General features: G+C 43.4%; 1 protein-coding gene across 1 annotated transcript in view; it reads right to left on the bottom strand.

Moving 5' to 3' along the window:
• The window catches only part of hectd4 (HECT domain E3 ubiquitin protein ligase 4), a 35742-nt gene continuing 23450 nt past the window's right edge, over positions 1 to 12292 (bottom strand). Inside the window, exons 54-76 of the mRNA XM_075468605.1 lie at positions 12069 to 12205; positions 11832 to 11992; positions 11565 to 11746; positions 11254 to 11459; positions 11031 to 11161; positions 10720 to 10925; positions 10462 to 10641; positions 8311 to 9704; positions 8003 to 8210; positions 7687 to 7910; positions 7047 to 7192; positions 6836 to 6939; positions 6221 to 6344; positions 5815 to 6005; positions 5480 to 5626; positions 5231 to 5350; positions 4970 to 5125; positions 4766 to 4869; positions 4286 to 4507; positions 3275 to 3441; positions 2942 to 3137; positions 2490 to 2712; positions 1 to 2197 (exon numbers count right to left, since the gene is read on the bottom strand). Coding sequence (XP_075324720.1) covers positions 2061 to 2197; positions 2490 to 2712; positions 2942 to 3137; positions 3275 to 3441; positions 4286 to 4507; positions 4766 to 4869; positions 4970 to 5125; positions 5231 to 5350; positions 5480 to 5626; positions 5815 to 6005; positions 6221 to 6344; positions 6836 to 6939; positions 7047 to 7192; positions 7687 to 7910; positions 8003 to 8210; positions 8311 to 9704; positions 10462 to 10641; positions 10720 to 10925; positions 11031 to 11161; positions 11254 to 11459; positions 11565 to 11746; positions 11832 to 11992; positions 12069 to 12205 — 5066 coding nt within the window. The 3' untranslated portion in view covers positions 1 to 2060. The remainder of the gene's footprint in view (positions 2198 to 2489; positions 2713 to 2941; positions 3138 to 3274; positions 3442 to 4285; positions 4508 to 4765; positions 4870 to 4969; positions 5126 to 5230; positions 5351 to 5479; positions 5627 to 5814; positions 6006 to 6220; positions 6345 to 6835; positions 6940 to 7046; positions 7193 to 7686; positions 7911 to 8002; positions 8211 to 8310; positions 9705 to 10461; positions 10642 to 10719; positions 10926 to 11030; positions 11162 to 11253; positions 11460 to 11564; positions 11747 to 11831; positions 11993 to 12068; positions 12206 to 12292) is intronic.

Below are 12292 nucleotides of genomic sequence, written 5' to 3'. Positions count from 1 at the left end.
TTTGTACATGAAGACATTTCTTTATTATGACACAGAAATCTCAAATGCCATTTGATTCTTTACATCTGTATAATCCATTTTTAGATATGTTACGTTTCTGATGTGCAGAGGTAAGACAGTAAAAGTTAAGTTAATGCAACCATAAATAATTGTAATAAATATCAAGTAAATGTACAGCACACATTTTATCGCAACGCCTCTTTTAATGGATATGTCCTTTTTATAACCTTATGTACCCCCCTTGAGGAGGAGGAAGTCAAAGAGAGAGCATCCCCGTTAGCAGCGGTATATCACCCTTCAAAAGAACTGAACCAAAACCAAAAACTTGCAAGCAATTCATTAATCCAATTCAATAAATGTCAATTCTGTCGTGTTTTATCAGTTCTATCCAAGAAAAATGGCAATTTTACCCACACAAGAAAACATGTTTCACCATGAGTAGAAGAAATTGAATCCATCTGAGAACGAGACAAAGGTGATAAGATTATTGGTATTTTCCAAAATTCATAAAAAATAACACCACAACAAACTGGATATCCAACAGACATCACCTAGTTTGCTCATTTTAGAATTTTTCTTGGAAGAGTAGTGCAAACCAAAAAACAAAACCATAAGGTGAAGTGAGAAGCAAGTTTAAAAACTGCCATCAAACATAACTTCAGTCTATTTACATTTTCTTCTAGCTAATTTTTACACAGCTAAAGATTTGGTTATGGGTCAAATGAAAAAAAAGAAAAAAAAAGAAGCAGACTTCTGTTCATCTTTTGTTCAGGTAAACTATGAAAAGGCAGAACTCAAGATAGTCCACCACCACTCCCCCAGTGTACGTGTGTAGATTGTATGTCATGGGGAGCAGAGGGAAGCTTGATGCACATTCAGTAGCACACAAACAATGTGGGAGAGCAGCTCATGAGATCTCCATCCCATTTTAAGAAAGCCACACAGGTTTCACAAATCTGAAATGCAAGTAATATCTGAACCAGCAGGCCTCAGTTATCATTCAGTCCACCTCACCTATCATGCTGCTTCTCAGATATCAAAAGAATGAAGAGAAACTTCATAAACTGATAGATTAATATGAATTTTTACATTTCTTAAATATTCTCCCTTCAGAGACTTTAATAAATTGTACTCAGATTACATAGGCATAGGTTAGTCTGTCCATTAGGTCATTGTTTTTTCTTTTTTTCAAACAGGCAGTAAAACTACATAATATCGTGTACAGCACTTGTTCACATCTTCTGCCTGCTTCTAGCTAATGCGATCAAAAGCAGGCATTACCACGCATTTCCTTTCTCGTTTGAGTAATTGTACCTCCGTCTCAAAGGTAAGATTTTTCTTTGAAAATCATTTGGGTTTTCCTATTTCAGACAACCAGCAAAATCCTCTCAATAGAGAGCCCCTACAGCAAAGGCATGGTTCAGAACCAACGACCCCCATAAAGAGAGAACAGAGGGAGGCAGCTGGGTTAAGCATTAGGAGTGGAAAGGTTTGATTTTTACCTTTATGGCAATGCCAACTCCAGCAACTCAGAGAAGAGCTAGATTTGCAGAAACCACTCCTAAAGTGCCAAACGTTAAGCAATTGAACATGCAACTGCAAAGTGCTGATCTGAAGTTATCCCATTAAGTTGTTATATTCACATACCGAAACCCTCTGTTTAAAAGGGTTAGGAAGGGGAAAGAAAAGGTTAACAAAAAAGTCTCACAGTTGTATCACTTAAATGCCTCAAACTCAGTGCAACTGGATCAGACTTATTAGCAACGTCTGTCCTGAATCAACTCGTCGTCCCTGAATTCCCTGAAAGAATATCTGTCAAGCATAAGCATGAAATGCAGGACTGTGTAAACTGCAACAAAATGCAGAGATGAACAAAACATTATGCCACCGGATAACAAAATGCCATTTCATTTACTTTCTGGCTTGTTGTTGCAGAACAGCATGTGGTGGCCTGTTTAAGAGGAAGGTCCAGGAGAGTGGGGACAAAGGGTGGAAGAGGTTAAACGTAAGGGTGACATGTTAGGTACATAAGCCTGGGAATGTTGGGTTGTCAAGTCTTCTTAGCCGCTCAGAGGGTCTTCGCGGTAGTGGATGGCGTAGCGCAGTTTCTCCAGCATCGCATCCAAAGAAGTGTACTGGGGCAGTTTCACCATGAACATACAAGTCTCCACTCGAATGTAGCGCGAGTCTGGCTGACCTGGAGAGGAAACAGAATAATTTAACAAAATCCACAGGAAATGTCCATGGAACTGCAGAAGGCCAATGAGTTTCTGTGTAACGACTCCTAGCAATTAGAGGTTTGTCCCTGTGAAAAAAAAGGAAGGGTGTTGAGCAATCTTATCCGTGGTACATTTATCAACTCAAGTCTGTATCAAGTTAGAATGCAAGATGAGCTGCTCTGTAATCCCCAATAGTACTTTGTACACCAACAGATAGATAGCCGTCCTCAAGCTCAATCAGAGCCCTGTTGAGAGCTTGTTAGCCATTACCTGCAGCTCCGTCAGGAGGGGCGATCTTCATGGGGTACGGGGGAACGTGGGCGGTGTCTGGCCCCCCGTCCTTGCAGGGGCAAGTGAACGGGATGCGCTCCTGGTTGCACGCAAACTTGATGAACTTGCAGAGCTCTTCCTGAGTGAACATCTCCAAGGCGGTCCAAAAGAACTCTATGTGCTGGTCTGTCTCCATCAGACCAACTTGATACATTGTGTGAGCCTGCACAGGGAGAGAGTGGCTGGAATTAGGAATGTCTAACGTCTAATAATATCAGGTGACAGCATTAAATAGTAAAACTATGTTGGCTACACGCACAACTTCCGCTGGCATAGCTGCAAGATACTCACCTAGAGCAGGTTCATTTGAGGGGATAAGAGATGTTTATACATGCTTTCTGTAATACATGCTTTGATTTCAGGACACACTATTACACAAATATAATCTTCACCTTGAGGAACTCCAGGTTGATGTAAGGCAAACCACAGGTGCGCAGCTCGATCTCTAGGGGGCTGAGCATGGTGAGCAGCTGCAGAGGAATGATGGAACTGAGCCCTGCACGCACGGCGGTCATACACTCCACATTCTGCAGCTCCCTCAGACGGAGGCTCCGCACTGCCCGTGCATACACATCCTTGTTCTCCCAGCTTAACACACACACACACGGGAAATGTAGACAATGAAAACACATTGTAATGTGCTGTGGCTTTCAGGTAATGTTCACTGCATAAAGATAGCATCAACAAGAACATAAACGGTACTAATCAGCTGAGCTGGAGTGTACCTGACAGTGAGGCTGTGCCCTCCCTGACAAAGCTCCACCTCTTCACCAGTCATAGTGACGTACGTAAAAGTGCAGCAGGGCCGGCTTGGGGAGTCTGGGCTTTCACCTGAATGGTGCTGGGAGGAGATTTCGGCACACAGGGCCTCAAGCTCACTCTCATCAGTCACCTGCAAAGTTAGAGAACACTAGATCAATAATAATGAAAGGGAAGGACAGAGGTTTTGCTTGAAAACACACACTTACACTTGCCATTTTGAGTTAACTCTTTCGGTGCCATTGACGTCTATAGACGTCAATTTAAAAAAAACGCTGACTGCCAAAGACGTCTATAGACGTCAATTGCGTTTTTTGGGGGACAATCTAGCGGAGTTCGCCACTAAATCTTAGGCTTGTAAACACTAAACAGAGAATATACTGGCAAAATTACCCGCAAGGTGGCAGCAGTGCCACTTTGCACAAAAAAAGAAAAAGCGTGTTTTCTCCGTTTTTTGGGTCAAACAGCTGTTTTTGGTGAAACCAACCTATGTTCTACTGTCTATTACTAAAGGACTGAAAATGGTAGAAACAAACTTTTTTTTCCTGATGAAAGAAGAGAGTCTACTCTTTCGTTTGGTAATTTCGGTGTGTACATAGTCATAAGACACACTTTTCTGTGGGTCTTGGAAAATCAGTCAAAATACTGTAAAACACTTGGCAGTATGGGTGTCTCTGAACTGAAAATGGCTGGCAGCCAATGAGTTAATAAGTGCGATCTAATGATAGATAAGCTAAAACTAGACATTTTTTTAAAGTGCTGATGTTGCTTTAGTTGCTTTGTATGGGGTTTACACTTAATTGTCAACATCACTGTGGTATTACCTGTGTACTAAGCTCGAACCCTAGGGAGCTGTAAATATTCACATAGTGCAACAGTCACACTTATTGCCATATTACATTTGAAACAACACTAGCTCAACAAAAACAAATTAGCACACTAAGCAACTGCATTGACACACAGGGATAGTCCCTTACATTTTCAAATTTCTTGACATAGTTGTAAGTGAGCATGTCAGCTTCCTGCAAGTCCTGCTCTGGGTCAAGAGGTTCGCCCACCAGGCCCTTCCAAAAGGAGCCTAACAAGTCCAAAGGAAGTGGCACATCTGCACGAATGGCTATGCCCAGTAGCTGACCAAAGAAGTGCAACAGCTGTTCTTCTGCATAGCTGATAGGGCAGGGAGTCAGGATGTACTTCCCCTAAGAACAGCAATGAGAAAAAAAGGGGAAAAAAACAAAAAATGAACATAGGAGACGGCACAATTAATAATAAATATTTCCTGCCAGCTAAATGTGACTTTTATAATTTAAAAAAACATGCACGGTTGCATTTTAAAACCTGGGAGAGAACACTGACATTTCATGCATTAACAGGCTGATCTCAACTCGATTTCATGCACAGTATGCCTTGTTGAGAAGAACAAACATAGCAAAAACAGATCACGGTGAAAATGTTACCTTGTTGCGATTGGCTGCAGCACTGGGACAGGGGAGCAACAGGGAGAGCGCAGAGCTCTGTAACTCCTTACACACCTGCCACAGGAAGTGTCTAAACGAGCCACCTGAAATGACAACATATTCATAGCAGGTACAGTAAGGTTTGTAAGTAAATAAATAATTGAATACCTTGAAGTTAAGCAAAAAACATGAAGAAATTCTAACTTGTGCCATGAACTTCCTCTCCAGTGAAGCGGATGTTGAAGGCATAGGTTGGGTCTCCTCCACTGGCGAGTTTCACACACAGTTGGGATGACGGCACACAAGATAGCTGGCGTGCTGCCTGGCAGAAATATGTGTTCTCTGATGATCTGATCTCACCTGAGGGACAAATGCCAGATGCACAAAAAGAATGTTGCAATGTGAGAAGCAGAGAAAATTGGGGTGGGGGTGGACGGGAGATGGACGGTTGACAAGAAAGCCTACCTCCAACAATTTCCAGAGGGTCCAGTGTAATCTCTGGAGCAGCATGGTCAGCTGTTCGCTGCACCGTGGCATTCAGCACTCTGTTCATTATGGTGACCTTTGTGTCGTAGAAGATCAAACCTATTACCAGTGTAGAAAACAAGATTAACACAAGATTCTAAAATAAGAGAAAACAATTACATAGTTATGCAGTTCTAATGTACACAGGTGGCTTTGTCACGACTTTGCATGTGTCGAGGTCCTGCTTACCTTTAGCCTCACACAACAGCGCAGCAATACTGTTCTGATATGTAAATGTCTGTCTCAGCTCCACTAGTGGAAGGAAGAAACTCTCCAGAGTGTTGTTGAGGGACTGCAGCAAAGCGAAGCGCAAACGCAGGCTCTCCACAGGTACATCTGAAAGAATCCGTTAATACATAAAAAGTTATCGATGACTAATAAATCCAGGGAGAAAATATGCAGCACATTACAGATGACAGCGTCGAATCAATTCAGACAATCGCATCACTGCAGAAGAGGGAGGGGTCTTCTTGAATCAATCATGGTAAATGCATTCTTCTTGTGCCCGCAGTCCGTGCACTTACTGAGCAGAGGGGCCACGCGAGGATCAGCAGCATCACTGGGGTCCAGATACGCTTCATGGGGGTGGAGTCTTGCAGGTGTGATAGCCAGGTGACGACACAACCTGTTGATATACTGTACCAATGCCACATCCATTTCCAAGCTCCACTTTCTACAGGCCTTTTGGGCGTGACGAGTGTCTATACACGTGCACCTAGTGAGGAGACACAGGTGCTGTTAGATAAAGGGCTCCAACTTTTACAGTTTATACAATCACTATATAAAAAACATAAATATGATAGCTGATAAATATAGGAGTGCTGTCATGCAGGTAATACCATTGAGTTTTCAATTGATTTTTACTTTTTGAGGGTCAAAGTAGACTCTTTACAGGTACTCTTCTTTAGGGTACGACTCTCAAAGTCTCACCTGTCAAAGTGAAGGTCATAACCACAAGCCAAAATGGCCCTCCAGAGGCTGCGGACATCCTGCTTTGCACGGTCAACAGCAAACTTATGAAAGCCTTCCAGTGTAAGGTACTTCTCCTCTGGGACTAAGGAAAACAAAACAGAGAGTGAGGCGATTCCCAGACACAGTGTCACAACAAAACTGAAATATTTTGACACTTTGTTATTTTAACTGTTTACCAAAACACATTCAAGATTTCGCTGTATATATATGAATATCAAAGTGCAACCTCACAGCTTTATTCTGAGGGCATTCACATCCTAATTTAAGGTCAGGTTTAGACATTAAAGCTCTTAAAAGTATAGAAATATCTTTTAAAAGTGATTGTCTCCATTTTAAGACTAAAGTTATTGAGTAACTGTAAAGGGAATTGAGAATAAGGCGTTAACGGTCAGCTTCACCTCTCAATGTTTCACATGGTTTCATTTAAAAGGCAACACAAATAGCCAACACTTTACTACTACTATTACTTTGCTATTTGGCACTTTGAACCTTTTTTTGGTGACATTTTGAAAACATATCAACAAATGCATTCAATGATGCGTGCCAAAGTGTGTGTGATTTTTCTTTGACAACCTTCAGTTTTTTTAGCAGGAGATTTTTCCACATCCTTCTCATCTGGTCTAGATTTCTCTGGGGATTTTGGCTTCAAGACGGTCTTCTTCTCACTCAGTGCAGTTCTGGTGAAGAGAATAGACGAGCAAAATAAATTCAGTTATCGTGTCCGTGTGCTTACGCCCCCAACAAACATGCCTACGTCTTAAGTAACGTGCGGGAAATGACTCACCTGACACTGTTGAGCACAGACTTTTCCTTGGTGGGAGGCTTGGTAATGGGTCTCTTTGTGCTCACTACCTTGGCTTGATGCTGTTCTTTTCCTGCCTTGCTGTACTTGTTCTTGTTTGACTTGGGAGTTCCATACTTTCTAAGAATCTGAGTGGAAACAGATTCAAGATAGTTTTATTTGTCACATACACAATCATACACAGTACAATGTGCAGTGAAATCCTTCCTTGTCCAGCTACCAATAAAAAGATAATTAAAATTAAATATGAATAAAAATGAATAAAAAATATAAAATAAGAATAAAAAAATAAATAAAAAAATGTATAAGGTATCTGAAATGTACAGTATTAACAGTATTATTATTTTAGTACATTAGTATTCATTATTCTTTGTAATGTATATGTGAAGCAAGAACAGATTTAAGGTTTGACATTTGAGATATTGTTTTAAAACTGACTGCAAAGGAGGACAAGCAGATTAGTCTCCAAAACTATTGATCACAGTCAGTGTTCAAAGTTCAACATCACCACTGATGAGAATAAAGCAATTTCATGAGTAGAAGCAAATGAATGGAGTAGAGGGCAGGGGACCAAAGTGAATGAAAGAAGGCCCGGCCTTACTGTTCACCACTTGTTACATACCTGAGTAAGTTGGTCTTCGAGCACTTTCTTGGGAGCACGAACATTGGTGAAGAAAGTATGGAGTAGGTTGCCCGGTGTCTGAGAGTTTATCTGCTCTTTGCTGAGGTAAATTTCAGACACTTTAACAGGCTTGGCTGGTGTGAGGCTCAGCATCTGCTCCGAGTGCACACAACTCTTAAAAATATCTGTGAGGACATCTCGCGCTCCAGGCACAAGCTTGTCACCTTGGTGGACAGAGATACATCATTTTAGATTTTAGTTTAGCAGAAATAAGGACACTGAGTAAAAGCTGTAAGTATCTGAGTCCAAAATGAACCTTTGATTGACTTGTCCAGGAAGTAGTCTTCAAGTGCAGAGCTTCCCTGTGTGTCGAAGAGGCTTTGGTTGACACTAGAAGCAGTGAGGATCTCCTCATTGGTCAGCTCCATCAGCTCCTCCTCACCTTCCAGACTGGACAAGCCAATCAGGTCACTGCTGTTGAAAAGACTAGCACGAATCTTCTCCACCTTCGCCCGAGAGCGAACCTATTTTTCACAAAAAATAAATGTAACCAGTTTATTGACTAAACTCCAAAAAAACAAAATAAAACAGACTGAATCTTAACAATTATCCAAATCAACCTACCTCAATGACAGCATAGCCTTTGATGGGCCTGGCCTCGACTGCATTGCTCTCCAAGGAAGTGACTGTGTGCATTGAGCCCCCTTCCGACACAGATGGTGTTTCTGCACTGTCGAGAGGCTCTCCAAAGCTGCCTAGACTCCCTAGGCTTCCTGTGCTACACAGGGAAGTATCTAGACTTTCCTGACTAGAAACCGTCTGAGGGTCTTGGGGGCCCTGTTGAGGGTATGGAACAGCAGAAGCAGCAGCAGGGGTGAGAGGTGGAACAGCTAAAAGCTCCTGATCAACAGACAGTTCACTGGCAGTGCGGGAGACCCCTTGAGATGAGCTGCAAATGGAGGTCTGGCTGGTAGAAGCTGACGCGCTCACACTCATAGCTGGAGTGACACTGCTGGAGCTGTCAGGACTCTCTGGACCTGCATTGTTGGCGAAGGTTCGTTCGGGTTCTGGACCCACTTTGCCATCCTGGGGGCTCGAAACCCCAGCTCCTGTTTTCTTCTTGGGGTCTTCGTCCTGCAGAGGGATGAAGACTTCATCTTTGAAGAGCCCTCCATGTGCATTGCACGCCCTGCGGATAGCATTTCGAACCACAGCCTCCTCCAGGTGTGTGGGGATACCTGAGAGCACCAGGAGGCGACTATGGGCAGTGGGACCCACCAGCGCTTGGCAGGCATCTGTCACTGCATCGCTGGTTACACTTAAGCCCTGCGGGTCCTTGTTGGCGAGGTGTCTCAAAATCATGAGGAGAGTGAGACAGCGGTGGAACCACAGCATATCCTCAGGTTTACTACCTGCCATGTTCAGCAGAGCACTGTCACTCTCTGACAGCCTTGCACCTCCACTCCCCCGTTTCCCAGAGACTACTGCTGCTACCGCTGCTGCAGCTCTCTCACGCTTCATCTTCACTTTCTTACGTTTAGATAACAGACTGGGGCTTTGTGGTGTCTGGCCTGGGGACGATGAAGAGGATGAAGAAGAGTCACTAAGGTTAGGGGCACTGGTTGAGGACAGAGCTCCCATTGACGAGCTGCCAACATTGAGGGGAAGCGTGACCTCTGCCACAGCCAGACACGCCTCCATTAGGGCGTGGAAGTAGGTGGAGAACCGGCTCTGCTCCGCCCCCAGTCCCAACGCAACACCTCCAGATGAAGATCCCCCTGCTCCAGCCCCTCCAGCAGTCCATCCCTGAGTTTCTCGGTCATATAATTTGCGGAGTTCTGTCTGCAGGGCCATGAGCACTGCGAGGCAGGGGTTCAGTAGAAGAGCAATGGAGCTGGAAAGGCCTGCAGGGCTCTTGCGTTGCTCCAAGTGGTGGATCTTCCGCAAAAGTTCAGCTAACAAGTGAAAGACGAGTTCTTTGATGGAGGGAGCCAGATCGGTGGTCCAAAGCAAACCACCTGAGAACATAAGTAAAAATAAGAAAATCTCAGAAAATTTTGAATCTTGGGAAAGTTCTCTTCATGTATGGTAAATTCAATATTTGGCAGATATAGTGGTTAAAGCAATACTATGTAACATTTCTACCTTAAAATAACAGCTTGAAAAAAATTGTGCGGCTAGAATGAGTTTTAATATTAAGATTGGCCTGTCTCCTATGCCCTTCGGGGGTCTGAGTTGGAAAAACTGCGCTATGTAACTTTTCTGGACCGGCCCGGGAGCTGAGCGGAAGTACTTCGACTTGCTTTCTGGCACACCTACCGCAAAAACAAATAGACCCCTCTCACGCTCCCAGGTACATTTGATTACTCTTACCTTCTCGGTCGACATAGCTTGCACCTTCTGACTCCTCGCCGGTTCGTCAACAAACGTGAAACGTGAAAGTGAAAGGGTGTTGTATTTACGACAGTGTAACCGTACATTACCTCCAAGCCTGTAGGGGGAGCTCCATAGTGGGATTTTTGAGAAGTTACATTGTATCGCTTTAAGAATTATTTACAAGTGAGTTTAATTGGCTCACAATCTGTTATTTTTTTAATCTAAAAAAAAAAAAAAAAACTTTTTTATATTCAAAGATTGCATTGAAAAAAAGTGCTTCAATAATAATCGGTAATATTCAAACCGCTTGTTAGATTATTGAGTAATATTTTACTGTGGTTAAATAAACATAAAGCATATTTATATACAAATTTTATGAATAAAGGGTGTGCATCCTACCTAGCAGCTCTACAACCTGCAGCAGCACTGATGAGGGCACAGTGTCCAGCTCATCCTCTGATCGGTCACTGCTCTCCCCAAGCTTCCATGTCAACAGTTGTTCAGCAAATGCCATGGCCAGAGGAAACTCTAGTGGCAAGGAGTGTAGCACCACTACAGCACCAGGAGGGGGCGACACCCCTACAATCAAGACAGCGGCTCAAGTAAGAAAATCTGACATAGTTACTATGAATTTTCTTTTGAGACCAAAATACTCACCCAGTTTGATGTGCACTTTATCAGTGGGGATGATAACAGAGGGGTACTGGTTGGTAGTGGGAGGGGGAGTAAGGCCTGTGTTGGTAGGAGAGGCATCCAGAGGATAACACACAGCCTCCATCAGATTTAGCTGACCATTTCTACGCACTTTGTGACCCAGGCCATACACCATGACTCGAGCCCAGGGGGCCTTGTAAAGGCTTGAGCTATTGGAGTTGAAAAGAAAGAATATCAAAATGAAAAAAAAAATAGAAAAATATAACACAAATGAATTGATAATTCATGATCTTTACTCATCAAATGTAACTCACTCTTTCCGGCAGCCAAGCTGACTTTCTTTGCAAGACACGATCACAAATGCGGCGCCTGGAAAACTGACGTCCATGCTAACCTTGGACTCTGTCACAGGGAACTCCTCAGATGTAAACTGTTCAGGTGCATTCTGTAAAAGTTACCAAATTACAAGAATGGTTTATCAGCTGGTGGGTATGTAGGCAGACTGCATCGCATCATGCACTGGCTGGCAGAGCTGACCTGTAGGAAGCAGCAGATCTGCTTTGTGAGCTCCAGTAAACTTTCCTCTCCTTGATGCAAGGCACGGGTGATAGCCACTGTCAACCATTCCCGGATGGGCTGAGCATTGCCCTGATAAAACAGGTCTGTGGGAGAGCAGCTTTGGCCCTCAAGGTTGTGAAGCACCGACTGGGCCAACAGAATAGAACTAGAACTAATGGTGCCATCTGCAGGAAGAACAAAAATGGTATATTTAGCATAGGAAATAGCATAGGAGAAATGCTGTATGATAATGAGAGATGCACTTGTGTACAAGATTTATTTGCACTCACCAGGTAAGGGTGGAGCCAGCAACTGATTTGACAGAAGCTGCAGGTGTTCCAAGGTGATGTCACGGATAGCAGGTATGTGGAAGAGACGAGTGAACGTGTGGGGATTTTTGGGGGCAAAGATGTTCAGCAAGGCCATGCGGCAGTACAATCGGGCCAGCGCGCTCTCACAGCGAAGAAGCTCCCTAAAGCAAAGCAGTAAAACATATATTCTGAGTTCAGGTGAAGGCTTCTGATATAACACACTAATACACACTGAATCCATGCTACCTATGAATCTGAATGTTGCTACTGTCCAATGAGACTAAGCCATTAGCCGCAGTGCGTCGAGATCCGGCAGGTGGACGTTCAAGCATCTCAATAGGGTACCAGTATCTCACCAGCACACCCTCACTGCGCAGGTATGTCTCCACCTGCACCAGTTCATTCGCCTTAACAAACAAACATGTTCAAAATAAATATACTGTGAAGGTAATAAAACATAGAACTACAAATGATTGTACTTACAGAGTCTACATCCAGCACCACACCATGCAAACAAAAAGTCTTTAACATGCCACGGATGGCAAATTTGGGCAGTGCTGTTCCCCCTGTAGTGCTGCTGGTATTGTTGCTGTCAGGGCAGCGGATGACCACAGTCAACCCTGTGTTTAAAAAGTATGTTATCATCAAGGTCAGCTGAAATACATCATACTACATTCATTTAGCAGATTTTACTTACATTAAAAGAA

Source organism: Odontesthes bonariensis, chromosome 6, assembly GCF_027942865.1.
Source record: "Odontesthes bonariensis isolate fOdoBon6 chromosome 6, fOdoBon6.hap1, whole genome shotgun sequence".
Lineage (NCBI taxonomy): Eukaryota > Metazoa > Chordata > Actinopteri > Atheriniformes > Atherinopsidae > Odontesthes > Odontesthes bonariensis.
Note: the sequence above shows the minus strand (reverse complement) of the source record. Positions and strands in the feature narration are given on the sequence as shown.